Source organism: Myotis daubentonii, chromosome 20 (assembly GCF_963259705.1).
Source record: "Myotis daubentonii chromosome 20, mMyoDau2.1, whole genome shotgun sequence".
Taxonomy (NCBI): Eukaryota; Metazoa; Chordata; class Mammalia; order Chiroptera; family Vespertilionidae; genus Myotis; species Myotis daubentonii.
In genome coordinates this window covers 1,564,986-1,588,736 of record NC_081859.1, presented here as the reverse complement: position 1 = coordinate 1,588,736, position 23,751 = coordinate 1,564,986, and the positions used below count along the sequence as shown (strand labels likewise).

Below are 23,751 nucleotides of genomic sequence, written 5' to 3'. Positions count from 1 at the left end.
CCGTGTCTACGGGGCGGGAGCACTTCTGGTCCATTTCCTCTCGTCGTCACAGCTCTGATGTTGAAAAAGGAACAGCGTCCTCCTGGCCCCGGCTTTCTTGTTCTCGTTTCCATCGTAAAGACGTGGCGGATTTCCATTCCTTCTTACAAAGCGCTCCCTCCGTGGTGTGGTGGGGGTCAGCCAGACCCACCGAGCGCAGTGGTCTGTGGAGTTCGCGACGGAGCCGGGACGGGCAACGGGGCACATTCCCTTCTTCTCTGCCATCAAACCTACCATCAGGTTTCTCCTCCGCGTCCCAGAGCCCACGGCGCGTGTCCCTCCGGGGAAATCCAACCTCCTGGCCGTGGCCTGGTGCCTAAATTACTCTCTGGCGTTTTTATGGTTGGTGTTGGTCTAAATTCCACACTGAACTGAGCTGATTTGGGGCAGGGAATCGCTCCATCCTGGTCATATGACATCCCTAGAAGGTGGCACACTGTCTAGCGCACAGTAGGGACTCGATAACTAATCATCACCCCCCCGCCCCTGCCCCAAATAAATGATGCGTTGGGGAGAAACTCGCCCAAGTCTTTCGCAGGCTTGCGATAAGTCCCAGTAGTTCCCTTTATCCTATTATTTTTCTTCTTTTACCTGATAATTAAAAAACGTTGAGCGTAGTTTTGGCAGACTTGGGCTTTGTAAAGAGAACATTAAGAGAAGGGATGGGGTTTCATTGGGGTAAAAGGTGCTGAAAATTGACATTTTGTGAATGTTAACTGACGGAGATTTTATATATATGAAATATATATATACATATTTATATACATATATATACACACATGTCCATATAGAGACATATATGTATACATCTAACTAATACTTACATATGTATGTATGAAGTCTGAGACTTTCTGAGGATTTTTTTTTTCTTTTTTGCAGGAAATGGCCAAACTACTACTACTACTACTGCTACTACTGGTAAGACTGCATCTTTCCATTTTGCTGATTTTATTTTGTCGTTGCCAAGTTTATATACTTAACGCTGGTAGAGTTTTTCCGTCACTACCCGATGGGATCCCTGTGTGAGGGCGCCCTTTCAGGAGCTGAATGTGCTCCTGTCCCTCACACGTCTGCTCAGAAGATAGGACGTTGGAGAACCTCCCGCACACATGGCTATTTGTGCGTATTATCGCGTGTAAAGTGCAGCTTTTCTTAAACTCGGGGCAGGGTTCCAATCTCTTTTAAAAGGTCAGCACGCCAAAGAAATCGAGTCCGATCACGAAGCGTTACAGTTAAAAAAAACAGGGTAAGGAATTCCCTGAGAAAATGAGAGAGAATTTTAAAACAAAATCATACGTAAGGCATAGATTCCGTCCAGAGAAACACTTTGAGACTTTTCCGGGCATTTTGTACTAATTATTTCCAAACTCGACGGTCGCACCTGAATTTTGTCTTGACAAGCATCCTGAGCCTCGGACAAGTTCCATTTAAGTCACGTGCCAAATCAGAGAGAAACCTCAGGTTGCATTTGGGGAAAAGGAAATCGCTCCCCTTCAGTGTTACCGTTATTGAAAATGCGCCATTGATTCCCCGATCAATCGTGCGGCGGGCGGTACGAATGAAGGACGTGAGTCAAGCTCTGACACGCGTCAGCCTCGTCTCGTAAGGTGGCGTGGGCACGGGCACGCGCGTGGCTCTGTGTTGCTTACACAGCCCGGGGACGGGGAAGTCGCTGGACTCCCGTGCGAAGAGGTCTCGGGGCCTGGCTCACCTGTTGATTTTCTCCTCCTCCGTTTCCCACGGTATCACAGTTCCGAACTCGACAGGGATGCCCGAGGCTCAGCCCACAGCTTCCCACTCACCCGCCAGCACCACGCAACTCTCACCCGCAAGCACCTCCGAGCCGGAGAGCAGCCGCCCCCCGACAGCCACGCCAACGCCTAGTACCGGGGTTTCTCCCATAGGGACACCCGTGGGCCCGGAGAAAAATGCCAGTCAGACGGACGTGGCAGGTTGGCACCCATGTCACCTGAGACGGGAGGAGGGGAACTTGTCTTTGTTTAAATTTTTTATTAATTGATTTTAAAGAGAGAGGAAGGGAGAGGGAGAGAGTGAGAAACATCCATGATGAGAGAGACTCATGGATCGGCTGCCTCCTGCACGCCCCACACCGGGGATCGAGCCCACAACCCGGGCCTGTGCCCTGGCTGGGAATCGAACCCTGACCTCCTGGTTCATAGGTCGATGCTCAACCACTGAGCCACACCTGCCGGGCCATTTGTATCATTTTTTAAAAATTAACTAAAATAATTCCATGCGGGCAGACGTGGGGTTAGCAGGTCGGGTCAGTTCAGAATCGGGTTGGCGATGGGAGCCGTGGGCGCCGTGCCCGCCCCTGGCCTGTGCCCGCCCCTGGCCTGTGTCCGCCCCCTGCGTGGGGGACACTGATTGATGGAATGTGTCCCTTTCTCCCCGTAGGACCCACCTCCACGCAGATGACTCTCCTTCCCACAGACCCGCAGGCACCCAGCACGGCCCCCTCGCCCTCACGCACCCAGGCTCCGGGCGGCAATGGCACAGCAGGTGGGCGGGTTCTCACGTGGGGGCACGTGCAGAGGCGTGAAAGCCGCCCGTGTTGAAGGACGGGGTGCAGGGACGCCACCGCCTGCTCCGGGGGAGGTGGCCTCGGACGCAGTGGGGCGCCCTCTCCTCGATGGGTGTCGCCGGGGGTGGGATTCTCAAGATCTGAGCCGTGCCCAGGGGGACCGCGTGATCTTTATTTGGGTGGAATGACACCCCGAGTCCAGGCCTGGCGAAGTGTAGCTGGGGTTTCGGGGCAGCGAGAGGCGAAGCCAGTGGCCGGATGCCCTTTCCCCGTGGGAGACGGTCCCGTTCAGCATCCGGCTGGCTGTAGGCCCTGAGCCCATGGTGCGTGGGGTTCGCGTGGCTGTGGGCCACGTGGGCGGGTGCCAGGAGGCCAGGCGTGAGCCGTGAGCCACGCGTGCCAAGAGGAACCAAGAGGGTAAGAGAGTGTAAGAGAGCGAGCGTCTGTTCAGGGATGTGAGGGTCCCCGGTCTTCACCAGCTTGCAGTGGCCAATGACCTTCGTTCTCAGGTGTGACTGACAGTGAGCACCTTCCTTAGTCCCGCCCCTGTCCCCCCTCACCCCCCCCCCCCACTTTACTGTCTGTCTCCCTTTGTTGGACCCCTGGGGAGTGTAAAGTTGCAGCTTCCCGGTGAAGCGGCCCAAATGACAGGCATCTATAGCCTCCTGTCCTGTTACTTTTTATTTTATTTTAAATATATTTTTATTGATGTCAGAGAGGAAGGGAGAGGGAGAGAGAAACATCCATGAGGAGGGAGAATCATGGACCGGCTGCCTCCTGCACGCCCCACCCTGGGGATGGAGCCTGCAAGCCGGGCCTGTGCCCTGACCGGGAACCGAACCCTGACCTCCTGGTTCACAGGTCGACGCTCACCACTGAGCCACGCCGGCCGGGCCAGGTTCCTTTAAAATGTGGGCTCTGGCGACGAAGCACCTAGATTCCGAGTCGCCAGCCCTGACGCCCGTCCCTCCCGCAGCCTGGCGGGGCCTCCTCGCTGGACAGACGGCGTCTATTGCGGGCCCACAGGAGGGATGGGTGGCTGGCGGCGTGGCTCGGCCTCACGCATCCCGGCCACGCCGGCTGCCTGGCCCCTGGGGGGGCGGCAGGGCCCGGGGACAGAGCTGATGGCCGTTCTGATTGCAGGTGCCCCAACCGCGCCAGCCCCCTCCAGCACCTCTCCTGCAGGCACCATGGCGGTCCCGGCCACAGCCACCGCCAGCCCCGCACTCAGCAACCACACTGACTCACCCACACGCACCTCCAACAGCACCAGCAACTCCTCAGGTCGGACCGCGGCGCCAGGGGTGGGGGTCGGGGGGTCTGGGTTACGGATAACGAAGCGGACACTTAACCTTGAACGCAGCTCCGTAGGTCACGCCGGAGACTGCGGGCCGGTTCCCCCCGCGACACGCGTGTTTGCGTGTTGATACGGAACGTCAGGCAAAGGAAACTCCCGCCAGGCAGCTTTTTTCCAGGCCTGTTTTCCTATTTTCTTCTTCTTGTTATGAAAGTTCATGGCAGAGAAGGAAGGTGAGAGCCTCTCAGGTCGTGTAGGCCCTGGAAGCAAATCCAGCCTCTTCGACCTGCGTAGCCAACTTCGGCCCAGGGGACTGGCCCTTCCTGTGTCTCAGTGTTCCCGTCTGTAAATTGGGCACAATGGTGCCCGTTTTCTTCTTATAGGACGGAGGGTGTAAAACGCCTGGCAGGGCATGGAAAGCACCAGAGGGTAACGGGCCTCCTGATTAGTAATTGTAGCGGAGGGGAGGGGGGAGGCTGAGGGTCGCACACCAGGTAGGAACGCCAGCCAGCAATGAATTCCTGGCTCTCAACTTACACGATGCTGCCTTCCGATTATGGGGACTGTCAGCTCTCTCTCTCTCTTTTTTTTTTTTTAAAAAAATGTTTTTTATTGATTTCAGAGAGGAAGGGAGAGGGAGATAGAAACATCCATGAGGAGAGAGAATCATGGATCGGCTGCCTCCTGCACACCCCCCACTGGGGATGGAGCCCACAACCCGGGCATGTGCCCCGACCAGGAATCGAACCGTGACCTCCTGGTTCCTAGGCCGAGGCTCAACCCCTGAGCCACGCCGGCCCGGCAGGACTGTTAGTTCTCTTAAAGGTCCATGTGTAGATACATCTTTGGTCCATGATCTTAATTGGAAAACAAGCGAGCGTCAAGTCATAAGGGCCCTCCTCTTGCAAAGATGGGGTGCCTAGGAGACCCCTCCTTGCTCAAGAGTCTTCCCCCTTCGCCCTGCAACCTGGCAAACGTGTTAACGTTCACTCTTCTGTTCGTCTCCTTGCAGGTTTGGCCCCCACAGCCCACCCAACAACACCCACTCAGCGCTTTACAACAAGCCTCACCACCCCTTCCACCACCGCAGGTGACAGCCTCACCCCCAGTCACGCAGCCACGGCACCCGCACTCGCCCAGGACGCGCTCACGGGAGGGCCCTTTCGTTGAGGGGTTCAATGGAGGGTCGTAGACCCGAGGGCGGGAATGGCAGCAGATGAGAACAGGGAAGGGTGTATAGAATTCGGAGGATGCAATAACCTATTGTGTCCCTGTAGTAGCATCCCCCAGGAGTCGTGTTCCTGATGAACATGTCTGCAAACAGATGAAGGCCTCTTTGAGCGTAGGGTGAGGTGTGGGTGTGAGAAAAAAGCAATTTCATCAATGAGCTGGGCGTTCCAGGTGATGGTGTGGTGGAGGCGTGAGCTCCAGCCACACAGCCTGGGCGGTGGGCAGAGGCAGGACTTCCAGGGTACAGCGGGCCGGCCGCCGAGGGGGGGCCTGTCCATAATCACCGGGGTCGAGCCTGCGAGGCCACTGCCTCCCACCGATTCTTCAGCTCAAAGACCCACCGAGCACATTCCCACCCGGTCCTGCTTGATCCTTTGTTCACACGAGATGCGTCTCAATTGGTTGAGAGAGCGACTTATTGCAAAGAGCTTGCCACGGCCGAGCTGGAGAATGAAGCCACCCTTGCCTAGTTTCTGACTCCCTCCCCCCCCCCCCCCCAACAAACGTGTCCAGAGGTTATCTCTCTATATAAAAAGCTAATAGGCAAAGTGTCCCTGTGGGAGTGTGACCAGGAGTTCGACCGCTCACTCGCTATGACGTGCGCTGACCACCAGGGTGTGGCGCAGAAAGAAGGCAGGCCCCGGTCGGCAGCCCGAAGGCCCCCATCAGCCCTGATCGCCGACCAGGCCTAGGGACCTTACCCGTGCGCGAATTTCATGCACCGGGCCCCTAGTGATGATGTGACTCTACTTGGAGATAAATCAAGGGATGAGGCCCTTGAGTATGTTTGGGCTGTGTGTCGCCATGTCACAGTGACACGTGTGCCCGAAAACGTTTTAATAGTAATGTGACCGCAGTGGTGGTGATAATTGGGTGGATTCACGGAAGCGTGTTAGGGAACCCACTCTTTTTCGTTTTGATCGCATCTGAAGGTTTTGAGCTCCATCACTGTCCTACATGCTTCGAATCCGGTGGGATCCGTGAGCCCTAACTCGGTAGATTCTACAGGACCCTCATTCCTGCCCCCAAGTGACTGTAGCAGAGAAATTCTAACATGAATGTGTGTGTTTTTTTCCATCTATTACAGCCCCGCCGGCAACGAAGCAACCATGTGGTAAGTTTTGCGTTCCCCGGGGAGAGCTGTGTCACTTCCGAAAAGCACTTTAATGGTTTTCTTCTTGGGGCCACGCTCGCAAGAACCCCAGCAGGGATTCTCTCCAGATCTTAAGAGCCAGCGTCCTTCGCGGGGAAAGGGGCAGGAGACTTGGACGTCTTAATTTTTGGAGGAGCCTCCGTGCTGTTTCCCATAGCAGCTGTATTGTTTACATACCCACCAGCGGTGCATGAGGGTATTGTAGCGTTGGACACTTGAAACTCTATAATTTTTTAAAATATATATATTTTTTATTGATGTCAGAGAGGAAGGGAGAGAGAGAGAGAAACATCAGTGATGAGAGAGATTCATGGATCGGCTGCCTCCTGCACGCCCCACACTGAGGATCAAGCCTGCAACCAGGCGTGTGCCCTTGACCGCGAATCAAACCCTGATCTCCTGGTTCATAGGTCGACGCTCAACCACTGAGCCACGCCGGCCGGGCGAAACTATATAATCTTATTAGCCAATGCCACCCCCAGTAAATGTGTTATAAACAAATAACTAAAATGAAGTCAGGTACGTAAGTCAGGGAAGGATGAGGCCTGGGGTCCCCAAAGAATGAATGTCCCACACGTCCGGAGACACAGAACATGGAGAAGGCCGTGTTCGAAGGCAAAGGAAATTGTAAAGCAAGAAAACAAAAAGTTGTCAGAACCATCACCCACTGGGTCATCAGTTCAACCAGTCACTGTCGAGCGCCCCGACTCGTGACAGGTTTTAGGGGAGGACCTGGGTTTTTGGTGATGATCCCAACGGACTGGCTTTTGCTCTCATGGGGTGCACAGCCCAGAGAGCAGGACAGACATTAACCTAATAACACCCCACCCCCACCCCCAACATGGGAACTTCCCAGCCGGGGTCCTTAGCAAAGCTGTAAAGGAGAGGAAAGAAAGCCATGGGGGAGCTGGGGGTTCCTCTGGCTCCATGTTCGGGGGGACAGGGCGGGGGGGGGGCGGTGCGGAGGGGATTTTGCCAGCGATTGGATAGCTAAGGAGTTTGCATTTAACGTAGGTGTATTTGCTCTGAAAAATAAAATAATCTCGCTGTGCCATGTTCTTTCAGGTGAAAAATTTGCGAACGTCAATGTGACCTACGAGTATGACAATAATGAGAATAAAACATTTCATGCAAAAGTAGATGTTGATGGTAAATTGGAATGTCAATCACCTCAGACATGTGGCAACAAAACGGTCAATGGCCTACCAGAATGCCGAACGATCAATGTTAAAATATCTGATGAGTCATGTGCGGATCCACCTAAAACTTTAGGATTACATGTACCACCAGGTAAATACCCATCGATCACTCCTCGTCTATTGGCAAAAAGAGTTCGTTTTCCCGTGCGGAGCCTTCCCAGGAGCACAGGGCAGAGGGGCAGGACGCTGGCCGGACGTGAGCGGGTGGACGTCCTACTCCCCTAACCTAGTGAACAGTAGGGACCCGGTCACGCCTTCCCCGCTCCCCCTGCCCCTCCCCGCCCGTCTTCTCCTAAGTGGTTCGGGCGGATTCGATCGGACTCACCCCTCCGAGCTATGATCCACAAGAATTCTTTCTCTTCCACTTCATGCGAGTCATTAATACATACATGTGCATATTTATCCTTTTTAAAAAAGTATTTCCGTCCTCACCAGAGGATATGCTTGTTTTTATTGGAGAGAGAGAGAGAGAGAGAGAGAGAGAGAGAGAGAGAGAGACATTGATCGGTTGCCCCTGTATGGGCCCCGACTGGGAATCGAACTCACAGCCTTTGGGTGGGCGGGACGATGCTCCAACCACCTGAGCCGCCGGCCAGGGTGCTCCATGTTTATTGTTTCAAACACACGTGTGTCTGGAGCACAGTGAAGGGAGTGACAACGACAAGGGTTGGATGTTTGTGGCAAGAACAGAACTGCTTTCACACAAGGAACGAGGGTTATAGTCACGTGAGGGCCGTGGGGCAGGTGGTGCTGCTAAGCTGATGCCCAGAGAGGCGCCTGAGGTCCGCCCCCCGCCCCACCCAATGCCCTAAAGCACATCTTTTTTATAAAATGTTTATTGTTGAAAGTATTACCTATGTCCCCCCTTTTCTTCCCCCACATTGACCCCCTCCAGCCTGCCCCAGGCCGTCAGCACCTACTGTCAGTGTCCATGGGCGATGCATCTATGCCTACATTTGGTTGATCCCCTCCTCCCCCCCTCCCCCCCTCCCTCCCTCCCTCCCTCCCCGCCTTCCCTCTGAGCTTCCGTGCTCTGCTCCAATGAAGCGCATCTTAATGAAACGGGGGGGGGGGGGGGGGTGCACTAGGGGTTTAACCACTTGGTAACCTAAGACGATCCGTCAGTTCATGGACATTTAAGGAGTTCAGTCTGATGTTTTTCTGGAAAAAAAAATTTTTTTAAGGTATTTTCTCTACATAGTACTGAAATACATGATTCATTAAAACAGAAAACAGCATTTTTTTTTTTTTAAAAGACACTCCCCACGGGGGAGCCCGCATGCTCTGTGTGATCATCGTTCAATAATTAAAAAAAAAAAAAAATCAAAGGGTAAATGAAGAAAAACACACCGAAGATATAAATACGAAAACAAAACGGGCCAGGCGTTCTTTAAAAAACGTGTGGAAATGCAGTTTTTTTTTTGTTTTTTTTTCTGGGCGATTGCTTACGTTCTGTTTTTCTCCAGGAGCGCAAATTCTAAATAAACAGCTACCAAGATGCGTGATGTTTTAAAAAAAAAGGACAAACAATAATCAAGAAACAAACAAACAAAAAAACACCCCACCTGTAGACTTTTCCCCAAGTGACCTCAGTGCTTGGGAAAGTCCATGTCGTGAGGATGGGGTCAGTGACTATCACTGAGCACAGGAGACACACGACGAAATACTAATCACCTGTTTCTATCTTCTCTCGACAGGCCCTGGAAATTTCAAGTTAGATGAATGTGTAGAAGCGGAAAAAGCCGACACTTCTATTTGTTTAAAGTGGAACATAACTGACAAAGTAATGAGGGATTGTCACACAAATAAAATTAAGTACCGCCATCAGTGTGGTAAGAACACAGCATGTTTCAGAAAATGTTTTTACGAAATATGTTTCGAGAGGAAGGGAGAGGGAGAGAGAGAGAGAAACATCAATGATGAGAGAGAATCATGGATCAGCTGCCTCCTGCACGCCCCACACTGGGGATGGAGCCCGAAACCTGGAATCAAACTATGACCGCCCCCCCGCCCCCCAGCCCCCAATTGGTTCCTGGGTAAACGCTTAACACTGAACCACACTGGCCGGGCCATTAGAGAAATTTTGTGGTAGGAAATTATTTCCTTCCTTTCTTCCTTCCTTCCTTCCTTCCTTCCTTCCTTCCTTCCTTCCTTCCTTCCTTCCTTCCTTCTTTTACTCTCTGTTTCTTTTTTCTCCTCTTCTTCCTCCTCCTCCTCCTCCTCCTCCTCCTCCTCCTTCTTCTTCTTCTTCTTCTTCTTCTTCTTCTTCTTCTTTCTCTCTCTCTCTTTCTCTCTCTCTCTCTCTCTCTCTCTCTCTCTCTCTCTCTCTCTCATCGCTTGGAGTCAAATCATTGTACTCTCTACACCACCCCAATTTACAAAATAGACAACTACGCCCCCTGAAAAATAACTTCCGAAATAGTAGACATCCGGTACATCACAGCCATTTTCTTGGCAACTGTTAAACACAAGGCGCAGAGAAGGGGGTTATAAGAAAAATGATGACGACGCAGATGCTGCGAGAAGGAGAAGGGAAAGGATCGTAAGGTCCCAGGACTCGCGTGTTCCCTGGGCCAGCCCCCTCCTCCCCCACCGACATTCACAAGCAAAGCTTCTAGATCAGTGGTTCTCAACCTTCTGGCCCTTTAAATACAGTTCCTCATGTTGTGACCCAACCATAAAATTATTTTCATTGCTACTTCATAACTGTCATGTTGCTACTGTGATGAATCGTCATGGAAATATCTGATATGCAGGATGGTCTTAGGCGACCCCTGTGAAAGGGTTATTCGACCGCCAAAGGGGTCGCGACCCACAGGTTGAGAACCACTGTTCTAGGGACATGGGTTTGGGTTCCTGTTGGGGGGCGGGGGGAGGAGCAATGATGGAGATGCCGGTGCTCTGTGATGAGTAATGATGGGGCGCCTTCTTAGTCCTGTTTACGGGAATCGATTGAGTTGGCCTCTCCCTCCCTTTGCATCAAGCCACCTGCTGGGCCACAGTTGGGGAGACAGACACGCACAGAGGATGGGGGTGCCCCTGGTGGCCCTCGCCCTGTCACAGGGATGGGGCCGGCTGTGGGGTGGCACACGCAGCCGGAGGAAAGCCGACGGGTGAGAAAACAATGACCTAAAATACCCGTTAGGTGACGGCTGACTGGGGCGGCCTCTGTTCTGAACTGAGAACCAACCGCGAACTAACTCCGTCGGCTCCGTCAGGGACGCTCCCGAAATCCATTCTGCTTCCTCCTCTTTTCCTTAAGATCGGGCGTGGCAAAGGGAGGCACTGTCTTAATCGTTTTCAGGATCTTTTATGTATCATTTTGATGACTCGTGTGGGTTTTCAATCTAATGGGTGTTAATTACAAATACGAGATCCCCGAAGAAAGTTAAATGCAGAGTGTTGTATTCAGATATTCATAGGCAATACTTATTTCTTTCAGAAAATTTTACTTCGACTGAGAAGTTGTTTACAGAAGAAGGCTTTAAGCCCCACCATAATTACATTTGTTCTTCAAAAGTATTCTATGAAAACCATCTCGTTGTTGAAGAAAACAGGACTATTCAAACAGATTTCGAAAGTGAGTGTAGCATTGACATGCACCTGTAATATTTCTTTTCTTTTCATGTTCCCATGATTCTTTGAGGGTCGCAGAAACGGATGTGATAGATTCGGCGAAAGGGTTTCAGAAAACGTCCTTGTCTCTTGTATCAACATTTGAAGTAGAATTTAGAAGTAACTGGCAGGGCGCCCCAACCCTGTCAAGCCTTTTGCTGCCGCCGCCACTGCTGTTGTTGCAAACTCTAGGCAGTTGTGTGCTTGTGGCGGGAACAGAGCGTGAGCTAGAGAGATGCTTGTTCACTCATTGCCCAGTTCATTCCCCTCTCCACTGAGCAACACCACCTCCTTTTTTTTTTTTTTTTTTTTTTTTTTGTTAATCCTCACCCGAGGATATTTTCCCATTGAATTTTAGGGAGAGTGGAAGGAAGAGGGAAAGACAGAGAGAAACATCGATGTGAGAGAGACACATGGATGGGTTTGCCTCCTGCACGCACCCCGACCAGGTCCCGGGCCAGGGATGAGCCTGCAACCCAGGCATGTGCCCTTGACTGGAATTGAACCCAGGACCCTTTGGTCCGCATGCTGACGCTCTATCCACTGAGCCATACCGGCTAGGACCCGGCTAATAATTAGGCAGTGAAACTCGCCATGATACGGTCGGTGGTGACCGTGGGCTGTAGCTCACACCTGATCATATATTTGATGAGATCCGTGCTCGATGGATCCACACAGTGACTCTGGGCAGCCTGTCAAAGATGATAGATAGTCTGTGTACACCCAGCGACCCTCAGACACGGCTGCCACTAATGTGTTCAAGTGGAATGTCGGTCCATGGGACATGTGATTCCGTTGAGTGAGCTCTAAAGCAAATTTAATATGACCAGCTGTCTTTTTAAAAATGTCATGATTGCCCGGCCGGCGTGGCTCAGTGGTTGAGCATCGACCTATGAACCAGGAGGTCAGGGTTCGATTCCGGTCAAGGGCACAGGCCCGGGTTGTAGGCTTGGTGCCCACTGTGGGGCGTGCAGGAGGCAGCCGATCCATGATTCTCTCTCATCATGGATGTTTCTATCCCTCTATCCCTCTCCCTTCTCTCTGAAATGATACTGTTAAAATGATAAAAAATGTCATTATTAATTCAGGATTAATTAAAACATGGCCATTCAGACTGCATGCTCACAATACGAAGAGTCTTTCCCACCTGGCTTCAGGTTTATATCTTATTCTCATTTTTTCCACAGCTCCAGACCCACTTTCAAATGTTACCTGTGAACCTGTCGATGCAACACATGGAAGGGCTACCTGGAAATCTCCTCAACGTTTTTTTCATAATTATCATCTTTGTTACAATGCCACAAATTCAGGTAATTTGTATAGAATTTAATTCCGTGTCGGGAAAAGGAAATCAGGACTTGGAAAGCGCTAGGAGTGGGTGGAGGGAGTGGAGCCCAGGGACCGTGTTCTAGACCCGCGTCTGCTCACTGTCGAGTAGACCTGGTTATTCGTGACCGGATGGATTGGCACCTAAAATCCACACAGGAGCTGATATCAGGGGTCCAAGTGTTAGGAGAAAAGGCTGGCTTAGAAATGCCGTCCTTCTGAAACCTCACAGCTCACGGCGTTCATGATAAGCCCAGAAGGAAGGGCCTCTTTGCGGTGAACTTCTTAAACAGTGTACGTGCCAAATTCAACCTCTGAAGCCGTGAGGTGTGAACGCTTGAGTTTGTCCAGGACGATATAATTGCCGGTCATTGTATGTACTTCTGAACAGCGAGGATGTATTGATTTCTCAGTCCCTCCGTTTGTAGTTGGCTAGAAATCATTGCATGTAGACACCAGATGAAATACGTGGTGATCTTGACTTGTAATGACTTAAAAGTTTCCATTTTTTTTCCCCTTGAGGTCCCCCAAATTGCTTCAACCTGAATAAAAATGAGGACAAATATGATTTGAACAATTTGAACCCTTATACATATTATAACGTAACAGTACACGCCTTTGTCATTGGAAAAGTACAACGCAATGGATCTGCTGGGGTGTGTACATTTCAAACAGCCTCAACATGTAAGTTCTATGTTTTAATGCTTTCTTTTTTTCTATGAAAGGCACGGAGCAAAGTATGTGCATTTTAATACACGGTACAGCTGTCTTCACGCTTCCTTAGGCAAGGACAACCACCGGCCCATTTCCTTACATCTCGGGTGTATAATCGTTGAGAGCACAATAATTTAAAAACGTTCCCTGGGTTCTCTGTGTTCTTCAGATAGAATCATAAGAATGATAAAACAAAACAAAACAAAAACACCACGAAGCGTGAGTGAGGGCTTATCACCGGGACAACGTGTAAGATTTCGGGCCGTAAGGTGCCTCGCCAACTTAGATTAAAAACCCATTGTCTGTGGCTTTCTTTGTCACCCAGAGGAGTAAGCGCCATCGGCACATGGCAGTGTCTCCCTCGCAAAGCATCACCTCTGCTCATCTGGCTGAGCAATTCCTCAAAAGTATTTTGTCCGCGTCTTATGGTCCATTCGGGGTTTCCTTTCAACGGCCTCTGGCTCTCGCCACCTGTCCGCTGTCTCCATGGTCTCCGGGCCAGAGCTAGACCCACCCCGAGGGGAACGGTAGCTCCACTGGGCCCTGGCACCCGAGACACCGCGCTCCAGGCGGCATCTGCAGCCCCAGAGGCCCTCCCTGGCGCCGGGCTCGGGAAGGAGGCCTGTCCTGGGCTGGGGTGGCGGTGATGTTCTCAGCGTCCCTGAGCTGGTGGTCGCAAGAGTCCGGGGCCTCGAGCTTCATGCATGTGTCCGGGTCCTGCATTTCTGTGATGTCGCAGGAAACAAAGACCAGTAGCAGCTGCTCCTGAAGGGTCCCGCCTGGTGGGAGCTCCCAGGACAATGGCAGCTCATCCAGGAAGGAGGATGTGGATTGGACGCAGGCCTTCGGTTTCCCAGCATCCTCCCCTCCCCTTCTCTCCTCTCCCCTCCCCTCCCCTCCCCTGTCCTCCCCTCCCCTGTCCTCCCCTCCCATCTCATCCCCTCCCCTCCTCTCCTCTCCTCTTCCCTCCCCTCTTCTCCTCTCTCCTCCCCTCCCATCTCCTGTCCTCCCCTCCCCTCCCCTCCCCTACCTTCTTCTCTCCTGTCCTCTTCTCTCCTCTCCTTTCTTCTTCTTCTCCATTCTGTCCCTACGGGAAGCCACGAACGCCCAAGGCTTCCAGTACCACCCGTGAGCTCCTGTTCCCCGAATGAAGCGGTGATCTATTTTCAGACGTGTTGTTACCGTTGTTTTCACGGAAGGACTTGTGGTCACTTTCCCACCCCCACCCCCACGCGGACACGTAGAACGGCTTCTGTTGTACGCGTGCGTCGAGTGTCAAGTAACGTAGACAGGCATGGACCCCACAAGGAACCCATCTTTCCTCCTTTTGACAGACCCCAGCGAGGTCCAGAACGTCATGGTGAAGGCCTTGTCCGACAACAGCATGGAGGTAACCTGTGTCCCGCCGGTACAATTCAATGGCCCCAACAACGGTAGCTACAAATTGGATGTCAAAACAGGGGGCAAAGTGTTTAAAAATGACTCTAGGAAAGAGTGCAAATTCAACGTGACGGGGCTTCACTACTCAACACAGTTCACCTTTGAGGTGAGGCGGCCATTTCTGTTCCCCCTGGAGCTCGGATCCCCGTCGTCACGAGGGCTCTGTAGGACTCCCATTACCGAGGCCAGCGCTCACAGGGCCTCGGGAAGCCCTGGGGTCTGACCCCATCACACCCCAAAAGTCTTGAAAGTTTGACTCCAAACTTTTCACCCCTGGTGCTAACAACAGCGGTTTCAAGCAAGAATTTTGTCAGAATATTTTTGGGCTTCAATAGGATATCAATATATTCCCTTTATCTGACTGATCTATTCTAGATCATCCTTATGTGCTTTTTATTTTTTTTTAGTTTAGTTTATACACACACACACACACACACACACACACAGACACATATATTGATTTCAGAAAGGAATGGAGAGGGAGAGATAGAAACATCAATGATGAGGGAGAATCATTAATCGGCTGCCTCCTACCGGAGTTCAAGCCCACAACCCTGGCATGTGCTGTTGACTGGAATCGAACCCGGGACCCTTCAGTCCGCAGGCCGACGCTCTATCCACTGAGCCAAAGCAGCCAACCCATTGTGTGCTTTTTATGCATAACTCTTGTTAACACAACATGGACGATATTTCCATCTTAAGTAAAATGCCAAGACATTCGCCTCTTATTAGGGAATCTGACTCTAAATTATGACTGTGTTGATGTGCTTGCTCGGTTTTATTCCTTTGGTTTCTTTACTCTTGTGAATTATAACTTGCATTATGGCTTAAATGGGCTCAGATTTCTTTATATCTTGTTCACTGTTAAATATATTCTTTTTTAACAATATTTCATAAGATATTGACATAACCTTGTAGTTTCGAATTTAAATTCAAGATAACCAGTACACTCTTAATAAAAATTTAAAAAATTGTTGTATAAGAAATAATGTCTATGTTACATTATGATATATAAAATTTACATGAGAAAACTATTTTCTCTTTTATCATGGATATTCAGGTTTACTACCACAATGGGAATTATGGTGGACCACCAAGAAGTGTTTCTAAATCAACATCTTGTAAGTCATTACTTGGCTATTTATTATATTGATATTTTAAAATATATTAAAACTTACCATGCTTAAATAGTTTACATTCATATCATGTTTAACTATGAAACATTTAAATTACATTTTTCATCAGCATCGTATTTTAAGTCGCCCCAAAAGATGAACGTCATATTAAAACACAATCTCTTAAATGCAAATTAAGAAATTCAATGATGAAAGGGTTGTTGATTTCAGAAAATAATTCATAAACGGATTAACCTGCATAGACTATTCAGTGATGATTATATGTCAGATCCTTGTTCCTGTTAGCAACAAAGTGTGTTTGTTTTGTGTGTTTTAAACATATTTTTATTGATTTCAAAGAGGAAGGGAGAGGGAGAGAGAGATAGAAACATCAATGATGAGAGAGAATCATGGATTGGCTGCCTACTCCACGCCCCACACTGGGGACCGAGTCCACAACCCGGGCATGTGCCCTGACCGGGAATTGAACCGTGACCTCCTGGTTCATAGGTCGATGCTCAACCACTGAGCTGTGTGGGCCGGGCCTTTTTGCCTGTTTTTAAATTGAATTGCCTGTCTTATTATTATTGAATTGTCAGACTTCTTTAATATTCTAGATAAAGTCTTTTGTTGGAAATATGTTTTGCAAATATTCCTAAAATGTCTGTATCGGTTCTGAATAATATCAGCAAAATTCACAACACTGGGCATGTCCTGTGCTTGGTCTCATTCTGAATATGTTGTTGTTATTATTATTATTATCATCATTATTATTATTGAAAACCTCAAACGAAGTGAGAACGTGATGAAAGTGTCGCACTCTGAAGGTGACGATTCAAAGAATCCGGCGAACTCTGTGCTCTCAGTAACCGCTCTCCGCGTGTTCTAATTCGCTTCTAGATAATTCCAAAGCCCTGATCGGATTCCTGGTGTTTCTGATCATTGTGACATCCATCGCCCTGATGGTCGTTCTCTATAAAATCTACGACCTGCACAAGAGTAGGTCCAGGTAAGAGTTGATGTCTAAGTGAGAAAAAAATAAAAAGAAAGAAAGACATACTAAAATAGTCAGAATGGGGAGGGCGCCCACCGGGGAGGCCAGTTGGGGACCAGGGAAGGGACAAGTGACAAGGCCACATGACGCCCGGCTCACCGCTGAGCCTGGTCCCATTGGTTTATATCAAATACCAACATTTTCTACGTTCGCTGATGACGGCATGGATCCCGTTCCATGACGACCAACGAAAAGTATATTCATCTCCGTGCCAAATGGGCCAGAGGGACGTAGGCATGGCCAGGACCAAAGAAAGGTGGGCCCTGGGAAGGCATATGCATGCCCTTGGCCAGGGGCAGCTACATTTTATGAAAAACAAGCGTTTTACACTCAAATAAATCCGTCTCTTCTCTGAGGGGAGCAGGCAGCCCTTCGTTGGTATGTTTTCCTTCCTCGTCTTTCCTTTGCTCCCTTCTCCTCTCCTCCTTCATCGTCTCCTCTCCTCTCCCCCCGCCCCCCCCCGTTCCTCTTTCTTCCCTCCCTGGGCCACTTCCCCACACCCCTTCCTCTCTCCTTTTTATCTTTTCTGCCTCCATTCCCTCCTTCCTGTGACACATTAATTAAACATGAGTTGAGAGCCAATCGGATGCTACGTTGCAGAATAGAAATGTACGTTTCTTCTTTCCCCAGCAATTTGGATGAAGAACAGGAACTGGTTGTAAGGGGTAAGTTTGCCTTTTTTTAACGGATGAATTACGCTCCCCACACATTTGAATCCATTCAGAGAGGAAGGGAGAGGGAGAGAGAGAGATAAACATCCACGATGAGAGAGAATCATGGACCGGCTGCCTCCTGCACGCCCCACACTGGGGATGGAGCCCGCAACCCAGGCGTGTGCCCTGACCGGGGATCGAACCCTGACCTCCTGGTTCCTAGGTCGATGCTCAACCGCTGAGCCAGGCCAGCCGGGCTAAATCCATTCATTTTCAATCAGAAAACAACACTTTTTAATCTAACCCGGACCTCCTCGGTAGAGACGATGACAACGCTTGCATTTACTGACTTAACCAGCAAGGGTTAAAGTCCTAAGATGTAGACGTAAGGAGATGCGTGTGACCCTCTGAGAGGGAGCCACGCCCCTGGCTGGTCCTGACTCTTCCCTCTGCTTCAAGATGACGAGAAACAGCTGATGAACGTGGAGCCGATCCACGCGGACGTTCTGCTGGAAACGTACAAGAGGAAGATCGCGGACGAAGGGAGACTCTTCCTGGCCGAATTTCAGGTGAGAAAAGGACGCGTGGCCCAGGCCGCCCCGCTGCCACAGCGGCGGCCGCTGGCAAGGGGGAGGCCGCTCTGGTGGGACCTGCCGTGACCGCGGGGTCCTGGTCTCTTTCAGAGCATCCCCCGGGTCTTCAGCAAGTTCCCCATCAAGGAGGCTCGGAAGTCCTTCAACCAGAACAAGAACCGCTACGTGGACATCCTGCCCTGTATGTGGGGGCCGAGAGCGGGGTTTCTAGACGGGTGGGCTCCCGAGTTCTTCAGTATTTTTTTAAAATATATTTTTATTGATTTCAGAGAGGAAGGGAGAGGGAGAGAGAGAGAGAGAGAGAGAGAGAGAGAGAGAGAGAGAGAGAGAGAGAAGCATCAATGATGAGAGAGAATCATGGATCGGCTGCCTCCGGCACGCTCCCTACTGGGGATGGAGCAGGAACTCTGGGCCTGTGCCCTGACGGGAATCGAACCGGGGACCCTTCAGTCCGCAGGCCGGCGCTCGACGCGCTGAGCCAAAATGGTCCTTCAGCGTTGACTTGGTTCTTCATCACTGACTCCTGTTTCTGTTCCCCGGGCAGATGACTACAACCGCGTGGAGCTGTCGGAGATCAACGGAGATGCAGGGTCCAACTACATCAACGCCAGCTACATCGATGTGAGTACAACGCCCACGGCCAGGGTTAGGGGACGTCTGTCTTCCCCATTCTGTCCTCGGACCTTTGCCTTCCGTTCCTTCTTGGCCACGGCAACATTTTGGGTGCAGAGCACAGACACACGCCAGTCATGTCTGTTGTTTGTAAATGCCACCTGACCTGGTTAGCCCAGTCCAATGCCTGGATGAGTTATTACAATCCTCGCTGATGGGAAATGCCCAGCGAAATTTGCAACCGAGAAACAGTGGCAAAATACCGTCCTTCCCCCGCCCCTCCCCCCCCCCAGCCCCCCGATTTTGCACATGAAGGAATGACCGGGCGTTCGGTTGACAATATGCCTTTGTTTGTGTCTGTTGCACAGGGTTACAAGGAGCCCAGGAAGTACATCGCTGCACAAGGTAACCCACCGACCGTCTCGGATTCTCTGCGAGGCACCGTTTTGGGGCGCGTCAAAGAAGGGGTGTCTTAGGTTGCATGTGTCCCCCTCCTAGGTCCCAGGGAGGAGACGGTGGATGATTTCTGGAGGATGATCTGGGAACAGAAAGCCACGGTCATTGTCATGGTCACTCGATGCGAAGAAGGGAACAGGGTGAGGACCCGATGACTCTGGGGGGGGGGGGCAGCTGAGAAGAGAGAGTGACGGGTCCCATTTCCAAAGGCCACGGTCACCTGCTTGGTGATGAGAGCTGGTTCCCTATTTTAATCAGAGGAACACTGGATCGAAACATTTCATCTACGTATAAAAAAAAAAATCAGATTTGTACGTGTGTACCTAGATGTCCACATGCACCTATATGTAAATGGGAATGCAGTGTCAATGCTTAACTGCTGGACTTAAATGTGATTCCTATTTCCTGTTGTAAGTATTGTTATAAGTTCTGTGAGCCCATTTCACAAGTCCCTGTGAATACTTGAAACATAACGGAGCTTGGGCCCTAGCCGGTGTGGCCCAGTGGATAGAGCGTCGGCCTGTGGACTGAAGGGTCCCTGGTTCCATTCCAGTCAAGGGCACATGTCCGGGTTTTGGGCTCGATCCCCAGTGGGGGGTGTGCAAGAGGCAGCTGATCAGTGATTCTCTCTCATCGTTGATGTTTCTATCGCTCTCTCTCCCTCTCCATTCCTCTCTGAAATCAATTTAAAAAAGAAATATATATAAAAGCCTAAGCAACCAACCAACCGAACGACCGGTCGCTACGATGCGCACTGACCACCAGGGGGCAGACGCTCGATGCAGGAGCCAACCCCCCATGGCTGGCCGGCCCCGATCGTGCACGAATTTGTGCACTGCGCCTCTAGTGCATATATAAGAATGTTTAAAAAATCATGAATACTTGCGGTTTTGAAAACCGGAATTGTTCGTGATTATTTTAACCTGCAGAACAAGTGTGCAGAGTACTGGCCATCGATGGAGGAGAGCGCCCGGGAGTATGGGGATGTCCTTGTGAAGGTCACGGAGTACAAAACCTGCCCAGATTACATCATCCAGAAGTTCACCATCACCAACGTGAGTTCGCTTCACTACGTCACTTTTGTCTTCGTACTATTCGTCCAAAAATACAATCCTGGAAGATTGAGAATCGACTTATCCCTAAAGCCCACTTGCAAAGCTAGGGGGGAAAAAAACAAAACTGTCCTTTTAGTTGATGTTGGGAAGTTTGATTCTTTGAAGATCAACAGGTTTTTAAAAACTGACTTTAGCCCGGCCGGCGTGACTCAGTGGTTGAGCGTCGACCTAGGAACCAGGAGGTCACGATTCTATTCCCAGTCAGGGCACATGCCTGGGTTGCAGGTTCGATCCCCAGTGTGGGGCATGCAGGAGGCAGCCGATCCATGATTCTCTCTCATCATGGATGCTTCTCTCTCTCTCTCCCTCTCCCTTCTTCTCTGAGATCAATAAAATATATTTTTAAAAAAGAAAAGAAAGACAATGCAGCCATGGCCGAAAGAAGCGTGCATGGGGGGAGAGGGGGAGGTATTGTACGGACCCCCCCGTCCCCTTCCATTTATTTATTTTGCTTTGGAAAAATGAAATCAGCTCAAAGAACATCTCCTCTCCCGACTAGAAAAAAGAGAAGATAGCCGGGCGGGAGGTAACACACATCCAGTTCACCAGCTGGCCGGACCACGGGGTGCCCGAGGACCCCCACCTGCTCCTCAAGCTGCGCAGGAGAGTCAACGCCTTCAGCAACTTCTTCAGCGGCCCCATCCTGGTGCACTGCAGGTGAGGGGCCTCCGGGGGATGCCCCAGGGCTGGGCGGGCATCTACCCTCTGGCCACGGCCACGCCGGGGACCACCTGGGCGCATCCACTCACACTCCTCCCTCTGCTTCACCCCCGCCGCCTTGGCACCCCTTGCCCTGCCGGGACCACGCCTCCCCTGCTGTGTCTCTGTCGCCAGCGCTGGCGTGGGGCGCACGGGCACCTACATCGGCATCGACGCCATGCTGGAGGGCCTGGAGGCGGAGAACAGGGTGGACGTGTACGGTTACGTGGTCAAGCTGCGGAGGCAGAGGTGCCTGATGGTCCAGGTGGAGGTACGGCCTCCCCTTCCCTCTCTGTTCTCTCCTTTGCTGCCTGACCTCCATCTTTTGGTGGTGGGATCGGTGATCGTTAAAGAGATCCAAATACTGGGCCCGGCCGGCCGGCGTGGCTCAGGGGTTGAGCATCAGCCTAAGAGCCAGGAGGTCGAGGTTCAATTCCCAGTCAGGGCACATGTCTGACATGAAACGTGCTCATATCCCAAAGAACTATGAGAACAACTTCTAGAATATTTAAATGTTGGAGATAACGTTTTCTTTTCCGTGCACCACCCCCCCCCCCCGCCCCCGTGAGCCAAGTTAGAGGAAAGTGTAACTATTTCAATGGGATGGATAAGACCGTAGATTCACTCGTGACCTGTGTTTGTCTGTGAAACCGTAGGCACAGTACATCCTGATCCACCAGGCCTTGGTCGAGTACAACCAGTTTGGAGAGACGGAAGTGAGCCTGTCCGAGTTCCACCCCTACCTGTCGAACATGAAGAAGAGGGACCCGCCCAGCGAGCCTTCCCCACTGGAGGCTGAGTTCCAGGTACGGACAGTGATAGCGGTGATGGTGACGATGATGATGATGATGATGGTGACAGTGATAACGGTGATGATGATGATGATGGTGGTGATGATGATGATGATGATGGTGACAGTGATAACGGTGATGATGGTGATGATGATGATGACAGTGATAATGGTGATGATGATGATGACAGTGATAACGGTGATGATGATGGTGATGATGATGATGATGGTGATGATGATGGTGATGATGGTGATGATGGTGATGATGATGATGACAGTGATAACGGTGATGATGATGGTGATGATGGTGATGATGGTGATGATGATGATGATGATGGTGATGATGATGATGATGCGTACAGATGACCTCCATGGGGTGCTGCTTCCCGTGCTGTGGGAACCACCTAGCCCCTGGGTAGACTCGCTCAAACATAGAAATCTGATTCTACAGCCAGCGCTGTCCACCATTCCTCACTCAGCTGGTCTACAGCGAAGGCTACAAGTAACAATAGAGCCCTAGCTGTGTGGCTCAGTGGATAGAGCATCAGCCTGCGGACTGAAGGGTCCCAGGTTCGATTCCAGTCAAGGGCACAGGTCCAGGTTGCGGGCTCGATCCCCAGTGTGGGGCGTGCAGGAGGCAGCCGGTCCATGATTCTCTCTCATCATGGATGTTTCTCTCTCTCTCTGCCTCTCCCTTCCTCTCTGAAATCAATACAAATATATATTTTTTAAAAGTAACAGTAGAGAAGCACAGCTTTGGCTGCCAAGGCCAGGAGCACCTCGCCTTGAAACAGGCGTCTGGCTCTGGTTCGTGGCGCCCCGGGACCGAGGCCGCGGCTCCCACCGCTTCTGTTTGGTTCCCACAGAGACTCCCGTCATACCGGAGCTGGAGGACACAGCACGCTGGGAACAAGGAGGAGAACAAAAGCAAAAACAGGGCGTCCTCCGTCATCCCGTGTAGGTGGCTCATGTCGTCGTCTTCTTTGTGTCAGAGACTCGTAAGCTCTCTGGGATTTGATTGGTGGACGACACACGCGCACGCACACGCACACACGCGCACAGGCGCACACACGCACACTGGTCAACAGGCTCTTTAAAGCGAAGGTCTAGCAACGGCTCTGAACCCCAGACATTCGTGAGGGACTTTGGGGGGTCAACTGCGCCCACTGGTTTCTTCCCACCGATTGTCTCAGAAGTGGGGTGTCGGGGAGGTGTCACCTCTCACGCTGGAGGGGAACGGGGGCCACTTTCTCCACCAGACCTGTCTCACCTTCCGTTCATCTCCGCTATTTCCCCCGAGGGTAACTGGCCAAGAGCGAGGCTGGCTTGCTTTTTCTCCCTCCTTATCGCTGGGGGTGGGTAGCGCCCTGTCAACTGCCAATCCTTCCGTTTCGCAGATCAAACTACGCACAGTTTTCGAGACTTGAATTCCACTCTGCAAGCGTAGTGCTAGAACCACATCTGGGAGGGCTATAATTTTATTCCGTTGAATATACTAAAATAATAAGCCCAGGAACGTGTATACTTACTTGCATAGCCCATGGACACAGACAATGGTGTGGTGAAGGCCTGGGGTGGGGGTGGGGGGTGGCTAGGGGCTGAGCAGGGGCGGGGGGGAAGTGGGGGACATCTGTAATACTGTCCACAATAAAAACATTTTTAAAAACTAACCTGGAGAAAATATAACCCCAGCTAATAAATTAGAAGACCAAATAAGTCGGATCAGTGCAGGGTTGGCCTAGTTCATTTCTGGAAAATTCTTTATGAATGCCGTGGAGAATATGAAATGGATGGGGATGTCGGTCATCAGATCATTTGATCGGGCTATTAAATTTTTTTTCCATTGAGAAACTGAGGAATTAGAACTATTTTTTTTATTAAATAATAATTTATTGGAGATACTGATTCCATTGACATGTTAATTATTTGTTAATAGAATACAATAGAAAAAAATAGGTTTTTCCCTAAGCCATGTATTTTATTATCATATATATGTATTTTTTAATTTATATCAAGCAACTGCTAATGTCCCATGGAAAACTCAGGTGTATGCATTAAGACTGAGTGATCACATGGGAAATTATGACCTCTGTGTGTGGTTTAACC

At 50.8% G+C, this 23,751-nt stretch overlaps 1 protein-coding gene across 1 annotated transcript in view; it reads left to right on the top strand.

The window, feature by feature from the left end:
- Positions 1 to 1,787: 1,787 nt before the first annotated feature.
- PTPRC (protein tyrosine phosphatase receptor type C) overlaps positions 1,788 to 23,751 on the top strand; it is a 28,894-nt gene continuing 6,930 nt past the window's right edge. Inside the window, exons 1-24 of the mRNA XM_059677319.1 lie at positions 1,788 to 1,991; positions 2,458 to 2,562; positions 3,728 to 3,868; positions 4,894 to 4,971; positions 6,199 to 6,225; positions 7,330 to 7,554; positions 9,161 to 9,295; positions 10,906 to 11,043; positions 12,266 to 12,388; positions 12,927 to 13,088; positions 14,453 to 14,664; positions 15,619 to 15,679; positions 16,574 to 16,682; positions 17,358 to 17,392; positions 17,840 to 17,949; positions 18,064 to 18,154; positions 18,518 to 18,594; positions 18,954 to 18,990; positions 19,084 to 19,181; positions 19,971 to 20,096; positions 20,656 to 20,813; positions 20,991 to 21,126; positions 21,512 to 21,661; positions 22,512 to 22,602. Of these exons, the coding sequence (XP_059533302.1) occupies positions 1,808 to 1,991; positions 2,458 to 2,562; positions 3,728 to 3,868; positions 4,894 to 4,971; positions 6,199 to 6,225; positions 7,330 to 7,554; positions 9,161 to 9,295; positions 10,906 to 11,043; positions 12,266 to 12,388; positions 12,927 to 13,088; positions 14,453 to 14,664; positions 15,619 to 15,679; positions 16,574 to 16,682; positions 17,358 to 17,392; positions 17,840 to 17,949; positions 18,064 to 18,154; positions 18,518 to 18,594; positions 18,954 to 18,990; positions 19,084 to 19,181; positions 19,971 to 20,096; positions 20,656 to 20,813; positions 20,991 to 21,126; positions 21,512 to 21,661; positions 22,512 to 22,602 (2,809 nt within the window). The 5' untranslated portion in view covers positions 1,788 to 1,807. The remainder of the gene's footprint in view (positions 1,992 to 2,457; positions 2,563 to 3,727; positions 3,869 to 4,893; positions 4,972 to 6,198; positions 6,226 to 7,329; positions 7,555 to 9,160; positions 9,296 to 10,905; positions 11,044 to 12,265; positions 12,389 to 12,926; positions 13,089 to 14,452; positions 14,665 to 15,618; positions 15,680 to 16,573; positions 16,683 to 17,357; positions 17,393 to 17,839; positions 17,950 to 18,063; positions 18,155 to 18,517; positions 18,595 to 18,953; positions 18,991 to 19,083; positions 19,182 to 19,970; positions 20,097 to 20,655; positions 20,814 to 20,990; positions 21,127 to 21,511; positions 21,662 to 22,511; positions 22,603 to 23,751) is intronic.